We start from the raw sequence: 15,721 nt of genomic DNA on the forward strand, positions 1-15,721 counted from the left end.
TTTAAAAGCAACAAGTAATAATAACATTTCAAAACATTTTCCATGATTATTTTTCACCAAAATAATAATGCAAAGCTTTTTCTTCTTCTCAGTATATTATCAGTCATGATATTAATTTTCATCGAGGTTATGAGACATTCAATTCCCAGGCACAATATAAAGGGAAAGGGGGAGGAGACCCATGATGTAAGGTTTTCACCTCTATAATTATCCCAGGAATGCTGGGCTTTCCCTGAAGAGAGAGATCGGAGCTGGGCCTGCAACATGGACAATCAGTAAAGTTTTCACACAAATACAAGACAGGAGTGATAGTACTGAAAACTTCCACTTTATTCTTCCCTTCCTCCAACTGATTGATGACCAGACATTGAAGAGGCTAACGATGAACTTTGAAATTATAACTCCCTTAGATCTGGGATAGAGAAAAAAGCCAGGTTGGAAATACTCAATGATCTAAACATAAACGTCTTACATGGCATTATTGCCAATGAGCTTCTGTTGAATCGAAAGATTTAAAATATATTGTCCTTAGTATGCAGCTGGTTTCAGAAAATTAAAGTGATGATGATTAAAGTGCTGCATGGTATAAGATTAAAGACATCTGGTTACCTCCATGATTTCTTTCAATGTCAGACAACTTTTGATCAAAAAAGCATAACTATAATCTGAACTATGAAATGTGTTCCTGCCACAACTTGTACTCTTGTTTTATTTTGCACAATGTTGATGACATGACGTTGCATAGTCTCCCCACACAGCTTCCAGCATTGACTATACCATAGGCAGGCAGACAACACTACACATTTGATTGAAAATATATGAATTCAGAACAAGTTAAACTTCTTTTCCTACGTACATCACTATTGAGCCTGGCTGCATGAACGGAATGAGAAATGTTCATATCATCTTCCAGCTTTTGTATTCCAACCATCTGACCTTTGGCCTTCTCGAATGCTTCTTTGTACTTGTACTGTGATAGAAACCACATGTTAAGAGGCAAAGATCAAGGAAGTATTACAATTATTTTGCATAGTAAAATACTTCATTTCACTGAAAGGACAAGCTTCGATGCTGACAGATGATTGTATCTAACATGTTTACATGAAACTTTTGCTGCCATTATTTTAGCAGGGTCTTTAGTGGGATTTTTTTTTAAAAATGAGCTAACATTGTGGAAAAATATTTGTAAGAGGGATTTCAACTAGCACATGAAAGGTTTCAAAATTAATACCATACAGCAGAACAGTTGTTTTAAAAGAAGGCTGAAAATTTCAGGGTGAATTGCCCTAACTTGGAAAGTGTTCAAGTTTCAGAACTATTTTTGGATCCTGCCCTCGTTTGCAGTCGTGGCAATACTTCCAAGTGTGCTCTAATGTGAGCTGACTTATTGCGAAGCCGCCTTCCGTATGCCTTCCAGTGAGAGACAGTTGTGGGTTCTGGAAGGTGGATACAGACTGTTGCTATGGGGTCAGCCACCTTTCGAGTGTTACCAGCAAAGTGCTGCTGAGGGACAAGCAACAAGAGTAACGAGGACAATTGAATCATAGAATTCCTGCAGTGTCAAACAGGCTCTTCAGTCCAACAGGCCAACACCGAACCTCCAAAGAGTAACCCACTCAGACCCATTCCCCTGCCATAATACTCTACATTTACCCCTGACTAATGCACCTAACCAGGCATCCCTGAACACTATGGGCAATTTAGCATGGCCAATTCACCTAACCTACATGTGCAAACTCCATACAGACAGTCAACCAAGGTTGGAATCAAACCCAGGTCCCTGCTGTTGTGAGGCAGCAGTGCTACCACTGAGCCACCATGCCACCCTATTGAAGTGCCACCGTTATCAGAGAATGGCTTGTGATTTCATCAATCCCATCAAGATTGGAGGTTTCAGTCTCCAGGAGAACCTCAAGCTCCTGCTATGGGAATGCATCAGCCTTGTCATTCAGGAATATCTTAAACTGTTCTGACCTCCCACTGTGAAGTTGTCTCCTTCGAGTTGCCCAAGTTGTTGGTACAAGATGGGGGAAGAGAGGGAGGGATGGCAAAATTGTAAACTGGAAAATAAAGTGCTGAAAATCAATCTGACTACCTTAATTGGCTTTCCTCTACAGTCTGGCAAGTGACATGAGACGCTGACCATCCATGACAAAAGTGGTTGAAGGCAAGGACCTGAGCACAAACCAATATTTTTTCCCCAAAATTGTTGCCACCTCCTGCCTCCAAACATGTGTCCATGATCCTCTAAACATTCTCTGCTAAACACTCACAGCTTGATAGCTAAATAAAGTATTTGAGAACCTAATCTCAGATTAACCAAAGTTAAATGTACAAATGACAAATTTAAATCCCTAAAGATGACCAAAATGTGATGTCATGCTGTATATACAGTTAAAAAAATTACTTTCTATATGTTCACCTATAGAGCAGTGCACCAAATCTCAAAGTCTTCTTTGGCAGCTCATCCCAAACTCAGACAACGATGATATAACTGCCTTGGGACACTGTCACCTCCATGTTTCTCAACATGTCACACCCATCCCAACCGAAACATATCACCACAATTTCTTCAGTGATTAATATTTTGCAATTCTCTACCTTACAGCAGTTTAGGAGAATTTCAAAACATAGATTGTAGTGGCTCACAAGGATTGCCAGTCATCTTCTGAATGACATCCAGGAATGGGCAATTAATGTTGGCCTTAACCACAATACCCACATTCCAAGAGTAGAAAAATAAATAGTGCTATAAATGCACATTTTAAAAGAATACAAATCTAAAGGCAAATACGCCAGGTTGCAATTGCTTACTAATATATTTGAAAATAACATATAGTGGCTCAGTGGTTAGCAGTGCTGCCTCACAGCACCAGGGTCCCAGGTTCAATTCCAGCCTCAGGTGACTGTGTGGAGTTTGCACAGTCTCCCCATGTCTGTGTGGGTTTCCTCTGAGTGCTCTGGTTTCCTCCCACAGTCCAAAGATGTGCAGACCAGGTGAATTGGCCATCCTAAATTGCCCATAGCATTAGGTGCATTAGTCAGAGGGAAAAAAATTGGTCTGGGTGGGTTACTTTTGGGAGGGTCAGTGTGGACTGGTTGGGCCGAAGGACCTGTTTCCACACTATAGGGGATCTGATCGATATACAGATCAGGTAAGTATTCTGAATTATTTTTGCCCTGATTTGACCAGAGAATAACTTTAATTAACAGCAACCATTCCAGTGCTCAGTTCTGTGGCACTTTGTAATGATACGGTCAAAGATAGAGTTAATATTATAGCATTTCAGAGAGATGGATACTGAAATATTTAAAAATGAAATCAGCTCTGTTAAGTTGGAAAGTTTTGTGACTTCCAAAAATCTTAAAGGAGTTTAAAATCCCCATGGAGACACTGTCAACCATGTCAGAATTTTAAATTAAATTCCAATGAGGTTACAAAGTGCTGCCAAAGGCCTCAATAACTTGTTTCAAATGTTAACTGAACTATGAAGACTGTAAGGAATTTAATGCAGGAAAGAAACATATACCAAAAGTGTCCAACCCAGGGAATGGACTTATTTTAACCAGAAGTGGACTTCATTAAAATATCAAAAGCATTGTGTCTTGGTGACTGGTAAGTAGTATGTTATTAAGCCTACAATACCTGCAATTTGTCACACAATTCTGTTTCGCATTCTAGTGTTTTAATCATTCACATCAAAATAAATGAAGATTATTCATGTAATGATAGAAATGCAGTATTAGGAGGTCAGTAAAATGTTCCAAAACAGGCCGTTACCTTGACATAATCAATTCTGGCAAACGAGCAGGAAAAAGCTTTTTAACGAGTTCAAAATGGAAGTTTGAAAAAAACTGGAATTTATCCAAGTATCTACACCCAAGATTGAACTATAAGAACTGAACAATCAACAGCCTTTGATTAGCAATGACTCAAAATAGTTCAGAAACGGTTTAATTCCACCCGATTTACACCTCAGCCAGATATGAACTTTAGTCATTTCCAGAGCAGTTATTTGAAGTGATACTTACATCACTAATAATTTCTCTGGAAGCTTTAGCAGCTTGGACTGGAATCGCATCCAAAAGCAGTTTATATCCACCATCCCGTAGTTTTGCCCACGACTCCCTGTAACGGACCTTTGAAACAACGAACAATTTTGGGAATAAGTGTTTGATGCAATTCTACTGCTTCTTTTTCAATATTAAAATCACACAGACCCACAACACAGAAGTAGCCATTCAGCACATGGAGTTTTTGATGGTACAGTACAAGGCAAGTTCATGACTGGCTGGAATACCTGCCCCCCCTCCCCACCCCCCCTATTTTGTTGGAAACCATTTGTTAATTAAGTGCATTGCAAGAAGCTGACTGGAAGTTTCCAATCAGGTCTTGCTTCCTGCAATGCCCAGGACCCGGTAGTGGGCACGCAGGGGCAACTCAAGGTGAGGTCCATTCTCGGATGCCTCAAGGCCCTACCAAACTCCCTCAGTGTGGTCAGCTCCAGGCCATCCTGTATAACCACACACCAACAATCCCCCCCCCCACCCCATAGTACTTCCCCTACAGTTGTGCCATAGCTGTCCTATCCGTTCCTTAACTTAATTTGAAACGTGGTGAGAGTTGGACTGTTACACTAAGTGTTCATTCAAGGCTGCTCCTTCTCACACAGGTCGAGCTTTCATTGGCCTTCCATCAAGAGCTTACCCAGTGCTCTTCATAGGAGCAAGGCTTATCTCGGTGCAATGTAAGAGGGTGCCCATTTCAAATTCTAAAGAAAGACTGTTTCCCCTGAATTGGCCAGGTTTCTGTCCCAGAAACAGATTCAACCTGTTTCCTGCTCTTCCACCCACCAGAAGGAAGTTAATGCCTTCCCCCAGGCTGTGTTTGGTGGAGAAAGGGAATCTAATCATGCAGGAAGGTGTAAGGGTGCAGACACTGCTGACATCTCTCCCCATTGTCCTGACTAAGTTCATGGTGGGAAAACCTCTGGGGAGTATTATAGGTCCACTGCCATCAACAGCACACTGAAGAGTCTCACTGAGCCACATTGTTATTCCGTGTCAGTTGGAGGGAGTCTCACCATCTAAGAAATCCAAAAAGGAGACCCCTATCTGGGCTGCTTGAGGACATCGGAGACTGGAAGGGATGGGTTCCCCCATTCCAAGGCACTCAGTATCTGATCGAGGGAACATGGACAGGCAACCAAGAGCCTGACACCCCGAACCTCACCCCAAGGGTCACCTTCCCTGCAACTCTCACCCCACGATCCCTCTCCTGCCCTCACTTCCCCATGTCCTGGGTTGTTTCGGTGATTGTGGGCCTTGGCTGGGTGTCTGACAAGCAGCAGCTGCAAACCTCCCCACCCACATTTCCCACTCTCCACCCACTCCCTGACCCCCTCATTCCCCTCACCCCACCACCTGCAGTGGTTCTGGTGGGAAGTGGAATAGAATAGATTGGAATTTCTACAATGCGGAAGCAGTCCATTTGGCCCATCAAGTTCACACTGACCTTCCTAAGAGCATCCCATCTAGACCTATCCGCTTACCCTATCCCTGTAATCCTGCACTTCCCATGGCTAATCCACCTAGCCAGCACATCCCTGGACCCTATGGACATTTTGGCATTGCCAATCCACCCTAACCTGCACTTCTTGGGACTGTGGGAGGAAACCAGAGCACCCAGATGAAGTCCACACAGACATGGGGCAATGTGCAAACTCCACACAGAAATGTTAGCATCCGACTAGCAGCTCACAGATAATGGGATGTCTGCCTCCCCTCACGCCTGATCAGGGAGTAGGCCCTTTACCGCCCAGGTAAGTGTGGTGCAATTAATGCAATGGGGTCCTCAAAAAGAAAGAGAAGGCAGGACTTTCACTAGCTCCTTAGCCAGGAAGGTCCCCATCACCTATATGAAATATTGCCCGCTGTGTCTATGTGACCTCTTTATTAGGGTAAATCAAAACCTGGCCAACTTGCAACACATAGTTTCTTACTCATTTTCTTTATTTCAGTTACCACAGAAAATAATTAACTGTTTGAGCTGAAAATCGTTTTCTCAAACACAGTTACAGCTTACTTTAAATTCAAACAAAATAGCTTCAATTTTTGAGAATGCAGTTATCCAGTGAGGAACTGCAGAAAGGCAATGTATTAAATAAAGCAGTTTGTAATGAGCCAATCAGTAAAAACATGAGAAAACATGATTCTCATCACTCCTTGAATTTTGTGCCAGAATTATTATATTCATTTTTTTAAAGCCATTCAATATTATAATGTTGTCTTTTACTGTCCTGCAGCCAGGATCAAGTAATTTTTTTTAGTACACCTGTGCACTACGGCAGTGCAAATCAATTCGTTCAAGGTTTCATATGATTTTTAAAAATATGAATCTTTTTACAAATCTTTGCTTGTCAAGTAAGAAATGTAAGTGTTGCCGAATGAGAGACTTTCCATTTACTATTGTCTGTAGCTGGCCAACATATTCATGATGCTGAGTGAAACTTCCTCTACTCTGCCCGAATCACAAAAAAACATCCTGCTCCAGTCAATAAATAAGCATTCTGACAATTCCCAGTTCAGCTCTTTAGTCCTTTCTCTGAAACAGATTGCCAATTTTGTGGAGAAAGTGAGGTCTGCAGATGCTGGAGATCAGAGCTGAAAATGTGTTGCTGGAAAAGCTGGAAATTCCTGAAGAAGGGCTTATGCCCGAAAAGTCGAATCTCCTGCTCCTTGGATGCTGCCTGACCTGCTGCGCTTTTCCAGCAACACATCTTCAGCTGCCAATTTTGTGACAATGAATCCTGATAAAACTACTATGAAATACCTTCGAATTTATTATGTTTTTAGAAGCTCACACCCTCTCCTAGCTCATCGCCAACCTAACACCATTCATTTTATTTCCCTAGCATTGCCTTGGTTTACTGGTTAATTGGTTTTCCTTTCTAACTTAGCCTCAGGAACTCTATATGATACTAAAACCTGCAGTTCCCAACTTAAAGGTTGAGGGACTACTGTTACACTACCAAGACCTTTTTTTAAATTCTAACTAATATTTGAACCTACATCTTCAAAGTATTATTTCTAGTTTCTTTCATGGGATACGGTGTCTGTGGCTCTTCCCTAAATACCCTTAAACTGAGTGACTTTCTAAATGTATCACCAGATGTTATGATGAGATTTGAATCTATATGTCAACAGAAATTAGTTTGGGTCCCTGGATTACTAATCCAGAGAAATTATCACTATGCCACGGCCTGTTCATTAATATCTGCCATAAACTTGACCTCATCAAAAGCGCTGTTGCCATTACATGACTTGCACTGCTGCGTTTACTCGTTAACCCTGTGTTACTGACCTAAACTGGCTGCCATCCCTCAATGCCTCAAATTCTAAATTTCCCACCTCTGTTTTCAAAAACCTGCATTTCCTTTCCTTTCCCTATCCCTCTAATCTCTTCCAGCCCCACAACCTTCCAAGGATTCTGCTTTTCTCCATTTCTGGCCTCTTGCAAATCACTGATTTTCCTAAAGATAAAACATAATAAGCTGTTCTTGCCATTAGAACAATTTGCATTGAACCATTCACTCTAACATATGAATGAAGCTAGTGACATAGTTATGGGTAGATCAAGAAGCTGATTTCTAAATCCTTATTAAACTTTGGCCAGTTGAAGAACATGTGTTTTACAATCTCTTGTTAAGATTGAATAAAATTGATGATTTTTTTGAATCAAATGTGTGTGGCCTGTGCTGTTACAAAAGTGACTAACATAATCAGTAGCAAGCGACAGCAATGTCAATGTAACCAGATCAATGAGCTAGCCAATGGTGCATAAAGACAGCTAGACTCTATTCCGTGTCTCACCTCGCTAATGTTCATAGCATTAGTTTTAGCTTGCAGAAATTCTGGGAGGTCTTTTGTCAGTGTGTAGTGATGCTTTATATTTTCTCCATCTTCTCTATACAATCTCTGTCAAATGAAAGAATAAGCTCCATTTTAATATGTATCTAGGGCAACACCACCTCACATTGGTGGTGGGTGGGAGCAGTATCATTTCTTGTGAGAGAAATATGCAGATAACATTATTGCTATTGTACACATCCCACTATCAGGTTAGTAATTAAATAACAAGTTATGCTTTTTCCTGCTTGCCAACAACTCAGGGGGAAGGTTGCTACAGACGTGGAAATTGATTGTGAATAATGTTATTATATGAAAGCTTAAAACATTTGTATTAGTTTAATTTCTGCACTATTTTGGGAAAGATATTAACCCATTTCAAATTAACAGTTTAACCTCCAATAAAATAGCAGAATGAGGAACTCAATATGAGCACAATCAATATTTGTGCTATAACACTGTTCACAATAAATTCCAATTTTATAGTCAAAGCATAATTTGATTTTTAATTAACATTAATTGCGAATTTTGAAATGCAACATGGGTCATACACTTTGCAGTTGAACATATGCAATTTAGAAGCTAATACCAGGGTTCCTCCTATTAAATCAGGTCAGTTAACATGAGACATGTCATTTCAATAGAACTGCTTCAATAATTTATACAGCCAAACCATGACGCCAATTCTAAAAAGCAAGCGAGCAGTTTAGGAAATATTACTACAGAATCATCAAGTTGTTCCAAAAACATTTGATTTTGCAATGCTTTCACAATCACAATCTACAGAATACATTGACAATTATAATGATGGTACAAAGAGAAATTCCCAGATCTTTCTCGATGTGAAATTAACCTGCCGCAAGCACAGAAACCTATGCTGGGACAGCAATACTGGGATTCATTTGGCCACTGTCCTGTCTAAAAAACAGACTCAGAGGCCATGACATTTGGGCTGGCACAATCGGCAAAATGCCACAGTGTTCCCCAGACTGACATGAGCCCGATTTTCCATGGAAAGGCAATCACAGGCTGATTGCCACTCCGTCCCTTTTTTTTTAAAACACAGCAAAAGAGCTGCCCATTTTTGACTGGAGATTCTGATCAGACTCCCACAGAACTGCACAGCTATACTCAGATTTGGAGAGCAGAACATAGTCAGGGGAGACAAACCACACCTCCTATCTCACAGCAGACAGTTTCTGCATCCTATGACTTAAATGTCCAGCATCATCAATTGCTACTTAGACCACTCCTGTAAAAAGTTAAGTTCATAACATAGATGTGTGGTTAGGATATTGGAAACAAAGTGTGCCAAGTGGCTAGGGTACCAGGTACAATGGTAGTCAAGTCCAATAGCAGGGAGGTGGGGTGTGAGGGTGTAAAGTCCCAAAGGCAGGTGATGTGTTTGATCACTCAGCAAGGATTGTCAACTCCCACGGGAAGAATAGAGGTCTCAGAGTGTTGAGTCCTGGGGTTGTGATGGTTTGTCGGACCTAGCCATCTTGGTGGTGGTGGTGGGTGGGGGCAGGGGGAAATGGGGGGGAGGAACTGGGTATCTGCTTCTGAGGGGAGGCAAGAGAGATGTCAGGTTTGAGGGTGATTGGGGAAGAGGGCTCAGGGAAAGAGATGGGATGTGTCAGGTTTCCAAGGTACAAGAAGAGAGACAGAGGTTTTAGGTCCTGGAGGTACTGGGAGATTGCTGAGTCTCAGCAATAGATGGGGTGGTGGGGACTGGCTCAGGTCAAGGTCCTGGGGTGAAAGTGGTCTGGGGGGAGGTATAGTTAGGGTTACATGGCAAGTAGGGAATTCCATGGAGTAGTTACTCAGGATTTAGATTAGGTGTTTAAAATTGGGGGCTACTGTTTCTTCAGTGAGTGGTTAATTCAATGCATAGGAACTTTCCGAATTCCCAAATTCAAATGGACATTTTGGAGAGTTCAAAAAATACAGGAATTGCCCAATGGAGTCTTCAATTTGCTGGGTAATTCCCTGGGAGCCTGCTGGTCAGGGATTTCACATGAGTATACAGATAAAGTTATACACTACCTATAGAATGCCATAAGATGATTGAATCATATTTGAAGATCTGCAAATCTTTATAAAGCCCTGGGGAGATCAACCTGGAGCCCTATAAGCAGCTCCACTAAACACATCGAAGGAATGCAGCACAGATTTACCAGCCTAATGTCTGGATTCTTAGGATAAAGTAATGAAGAGAGATCTGGTAAGGTTGTATTCCCTCATATAAGGAAGGTTAAAGGATGATTTGATTGAAGTTTTTGAAATATGAAGGGGGATATACACAGTAGAAACTGCTGGAGCTGGATGGGGGTTGGAAGGAAGAGCTACATCTGTTTCACAGCAAAATTGGGAGCCATTTTATTTCGATGAAAGCTTGGAATTCTCTTCCACAAACAGTGATTAATGCTCGGCTAATTGTCACATTTTAAGACCAGTAGATATTTTGCTAACCAAACATATGAAGAGATATGGGGGAAAAGGGGAGTTTAAGGAGCTAGGTCATTGAATAATGGGATGGATACTAAATATAAATTATTGTTCTGATGTCTTAATGCTCTGTACAAGTTTCTTGTAGAAGGTTCCTTCCTTCTACTGCAATGATAGAAATAGCATTAAATACAATACTCATATTTTACAGCTGAATGTTTGAAAAAAGAAAAATTCACACAGTTACAGATGTATGACATGTTAATAACATTGAAAGACTTACATCCACAGCCTGGTTATAACTGATCTTGGCTTGTATCATTTGAGGAGAGTCTATTATGCTTGTAAATTTCAGGGAATATGGATGCTGTCGATACTTCTTCTGTTAAGTACAAATTTAAAATCAAGAATTAATGTCTCTAAACATTGGTTACATAAAAGTCATTGTTAAGCAGACATTGATTGTCAACAGATTTCTGAAAACAGTTTTCTGTATTTTAGTATCAGTCACGGCTCACTTTCTCCCACGCACAACAAGCTTCTGAGTTCAAGATTTCTTCCAGGGCTGGTACACCAGTCCAATGTTGAGGCAGTGTTGCATTGTTGAAGGGGTTTTCTTTCACATGGCAATGGTAAACCAAAGCCTAATCTGTCTATTCAGGTCAGCGTAGAAAATCCCATACTATTTCGAAGGAGGGAGTAATCCCTAAGTGTACTGATCAATAGTTAATATTAGTTATCCCTCAAATCGACATTGTTAAAAAAGATTATTCAGGCATTATCACATCGCTAACGTAACAATGTGTGACATGCAAATTGGCTGTCACATAGCCAACTTTTACAACTTGCAATATGCTTTATTGGCTACAAAGCATTTTTAGATGTTCAGTGACTGTAAAAAATGCTACATAAAATGCAAGTTTTTCTTTTTTATATATTGTTTTTCAGCAATGAACTTCTTTCTCACTGATGCAAAACTCAAGTCAAACCCGGAATGCTATCTCAATAACCACCTGTGGCAAATTATTGCTGAAGTGAGATATCCGTCACAACTTCAGCATTGGAGAACTCGGCCGGGCCACTAATTGGGGGCCATTAAATTGAGGTTTTACAAGGATAAATATTGTTGATGTGTAAAAATAAGATTGCATTCATCTAACCACTTAATATATCTAAAATGTCTGAAATTATATACCATACAATGTTTTGGTTTCACGTTTTGTTTCCTGCAAATGGACAAATAATTGTCATGCTCAGTAAAGTGCCTTCAAACACATATAGTGGGTTGGAAAAGCCATGGACAATGCTGCGAAAACATCTCATTCCTTGAAAGTGACTTTAATGATCGTCTGAATCATAACGATAGGTGCATGGGGCTTCAGTGTCATATTTTGATCAAAGAACACCATTTTTAACTATGCAGCACCATCTCAACAATCCTGAAGAGGAGCTTGAAAACACAACATTTCAGAGTCAGGTTTGATTATTCCTTTCCACTTGGAAAACTGGCAAAAAGGAATGTAAATTTTTTAGTTTTGATGAGGTCAGTGCTAGGCAATGGATTATATTTTCATTTTGGCCACCTGGTTTCTGATTTGGAAAAGATAATTTATGCATAAAGTACATTTTCCCCCATTTCCTACACTAAGTTGGTCTTATGGCTACTCTGGGCAAGAATTAATTCGATGTATTAATCTACATATCTTATGAAAGCAGCATGGATGGCAAGCGCAATCATAATAGCTTGGACTTTTTGATAGTAACAATGACAAATTATGAGCATTCATCATCATTACTACATAAAGTTCAAACAACTCTGGCATCTGCATATGCGCAGTTACATGTGGAAAACCTGAAGTTGCTGGCAGTGATTTCCTGCTTCTCAACAGGATGTACTGCCCACACCATCGCAGAGAGAAACTCAGAAGTCACTAGAATTGATGTGATCTTCCACTCTTTACACTGTCAGTCTCATTGTAAAAACTTGTAAGAAGGTCCTGCTTACTTGAATGAAATGAATGCATACAACTGACTCTTAAGAAGTTGTGAAGCCTGGTTGAAGGAACTCTCCCTCTCTGGCCCAGAAAATCTTACATTCTGTTTGTAGAAAAACAAACTTCTTCATTGTAAAGAAAAGCATTGATTATTAAAGTAAGGGATCTTTTTAAAAGAAATGATATTTCAGCATTTACCTGCACATCCCAATATTTAGGTGATTCTTTGCAAACAATTAAAAAGTGGATGATAATCAGTGCTTTTTTAACTTCTGGTTGCAATCTGTGAGAATTCTTTAATGTGACCAATGCCGATATTCATCTGGGAAATCTTAGAATTGCTTCCAGTGACTGACTGCTTTGCATTTTTATTAATGTAAGTACAGAAAGAGAGGACTGCAGATGCTGGAAATCAGAGTCAAGAGTGTGCTAATGAGGGGCTTATGCCTGAAATATTGATTCTCCTGCTCCTCAGATGCTGCTTAACCTGCTGTGCTTTTCCACTATCACACTCTTGATGCTCGTTTATTAATATCACTATTGCTGGCTGTCAGTGATCCTCCATCACTGAGGCCAGCAAATTAACAATGGGGAAGGTGAAACCCACACCAGTGTGATGGCAAGATCTTTGTAGGCAGCTTTCTTCAAGATGAGCAACAAACAGATCTCAAATTCTGTTTACTAATTGATGGGCGCAGGAGGATTTCTTTACACTTACCTCACTGAACAGTTCTCCTGCCTTCTTCGCCTGTTCAGCATTCAAAGAACCACAAGTTATCCATCCAACACCACGCATCCAATTCAAGTCAGACTTGTATTGGTTCTGATAAATTGTGGAAAGTAATAGCCGATTAATATTCTCTGACAGGATTGTAAAACCCAATATAAATGCAGCAACTACTCTGGGAGGGTGGAGAGGTTGCGGGGGAGGTTCAAACACCGCTGCCACAATTTGAAGAGTGATTCAATGGATTTCTTGAGTTTTGTGTTCTTCTGTTAATTCAGACTGGAACAGTTATTAATTGTTATTTCTCCAGGTCAGGATACCTTTAACAAAATGATTGGCATGAGTATAAAATGGGATTCCCTGCTTTATACCCAAGCCAACTTTTGTTTTGCTATAATTATTGCCAAGCAGGATACTTCACATATCCAAGAACAGCCCCTTCTCCTCTTCACCTCACCCCTCCAACAACCCTACCCCCACTATTAGTATTTGTGGCCAGGATTCATTTTCAGACTTAATCTCCCAAGACATGATGGTACAGGAATTTATCTTAAGCTTTTGAAACAAGATAGCACCAAATATTGAATTAGCAGGCACCTATCCAGATATGTAGCATTAGAAGCCAGCAGACTTTAGCTCCATCTATTTACTTTAACTTTATGAAGTAACTATTTTCCAGCCTTCAATGATGCATGATTGCACTTAATGAGTCATGGATATGACTTGAGGAGAAAAGCTTTAAGAAAACTCACTGTATAAATAATAATCTGCACTTCATAACCAGCTGCACTTTTGAATTAGTTGTCTTTAATACGCTGGCAAAATTTGTATAATGTGGTGGCAAGAGTATGTTGCAAGGCAAAAAGCAGACTTTTATTTGGCTTAGAGCTTCCACTTTTGATGACTTTAAAACAGAATAAAACTGAAAACTCTAAATAAACTGAAATCCTATAATCTTACTTAATTGAATCCATGTTTTATCAAAGTCATCTTAATACTGTCAACATTTATGAGGCTTTAGAGCTTGGTGTATATGATAAGCTGAGCCAAACAAAAAGGTTAGATATAATTGGCCCTTAAACAGGAAGGTTGACTGTTCTTTGGAGAAATTAGAGCATGGGGAATATTGCTCACAGGAATGACGTGAATACATCAGAAATGTAAATGAGTGGGTTTTTGCTGTGTACCATCTTGCTGATCCTCCGTATGTAGTACTATAGCTCTGGATGTTTTTGTTCCTATTTTCTATCAGATCTGTTGTATAAATATCTAGTTAGTAACTAGCTCAATGTGATTCAAATGTGTCAAGAATATGTTATTCAAATATGATGCAAATCAAATATAATATAGGCAGCTTCATGCTGAATATGTCATAGTAACCCAACAATATTCTCTGAAGTCAAAAACAAGATAGAATTTAAATGAAACTTATTTACATTATATAGAAATGTATTACTGCAATCAAACAGGCCAACTGTTGGACTCTAACATGCAGCTTACATTACTTTGCAGTGCATATGCTTTCTTAGCCCATTCAATTTTCATATCTCCAGGTAGGACAGTGTACTGATGAAATCTCTTCTTGTAGTCCCTGTCAGTGGCCAGGCTCTGAGCTTGTTTCGCATGTACCAATTCCAGCATATCCATTGTAAGGTGGATCTTTGTTTTCATTGCCTCGGATTTCTTTTTGTATTCAAGGTCACTCTGCAACTTGGAAGCTTGAATAGAGTGAGCCATCTGAGAGTCACCCATTACATCCTTCACCCCTATCAACTTGCCCTTTATCCTTTCATGCATCTCCTTGTACTTGACCTGTTAAGAAATTTTGTAGCGAGGTTAACGGGCTAATTGTGCAATGATGTTATCTATCTAATACTGCTTAAAAAGATACTGTAAGCCTGAAAAGCTGCCAACAATTGTAATGAATTCAGAGAAAATATCTATCCAAGTAAATGTGAACTTATTCTCCCAGTTTAAATTACTCTTTACTGTTTTCATCTATTGACAGTGAAGTCCTTCTATCCAGGCGTAAAGATGACACTATCTGTGCTGTGAAGCAATATGACAAAGCTATCACCTGGGATGAAGAGCTTCTCTCAAGTGTAAATAACTTCATAAAAATCCTCCCAATTTTTGATTATTGGTCTTCACCTACTGTCAGCTGAAAGTACAATTTTCCTAATCTTAAAAGGAATACTAGATTCATGTTTCACCCGCTGTCTTTTAATCAAGTCTCCAATCAGTTCAGAGTTCTCTTCACCCATCCCAAATTAAACTTAAAATTGGGTTTCAGATGCTGAATGACCAACTGTGTTTTTGGAATTTTACCCTTTTGTTAATCAGTTTAAGTATTCAGATTTCAATTGTCCTATTTCCTTTGTTCTTGTCAAATTCTTATGCAACACTTGGTTATAGCATTGTACAATCATACAATCAAAACATTTTTTTAATAGAATTGTTGCAAGGATTGATTCTTGTTCAAAAGGTCCAAAGTACTGCTCTGGCTAAAGTCGTTTACATTAAAACAAATCAATCATATAATTGAGAACAATTGCCGAATGTTCAACATGATTACATTGTTTTTCTAATTGATGTATTCAAATCTGAATTTTAAACCATTCTGTTTTATTGGTGATATCATAAT

The 15,721-nt window shown here is 39.6% G+C and overlaps 1 protein-coding gene across 2 annotated transcripts in view; it reads right to left on the minus strand.

The window, feature by feature from the left end:
• nrap (nebulin-related anchoring protein) overlaps positions 1-15,721 on the minus strand; it is a 102,599-nt gene that overhangs the window by 31,863 nt on the left and 55,015 nt on the right. Inside the window, exons 23-28 of one of the 2 annotated variants that reach the window (XM_060842108.1) lie at positions 14,578-14,889; positions 13,069-13,173; positions 10,640-10,735; positions 7,873-7,977; positions 4,033-4,140; positions 857-970 (exon numbers count right to left, since the gene is read on the minus strand). In XM_060842108.1, coding sequence (XP_060698091.1) covers positions 857-970; positions 4,033-4,140; positions 7,873-7,977; positions 10,640-10,735; positions 13,069-13,173; positions 14,578-14,889 — 840 coding nt within the window. Of the gene's footprint in view, positions 1-856; positions 971-4,032; positions 4,141-7,872; positions 7,978-10,639; positions 10,739-13,068; positions 13,174-14,577; positions 14,890-15,721 lie in introns of both variants that reach the window. The other variant, XM_060842107.1, reaches the window with a different exon arrangement.

The sequence above is a fragment of the Hemiscyllium ocellatum genome, chromosome 22 (assembly GCF_020745735.1).
Source record: "Hemiscyllium ocellatum isolate sHemOce1 chromosome 22, sHemOce1.pat.X.cur, whole genome shotgun sequence".
Lineage (NCBI taxonomy): Eukaryota > Metazoa > Chordata > Chondrichthyes > Orectolobiformes > Hemiscylliidae > Hemiscyllium > Hemiscyllium ocellatum.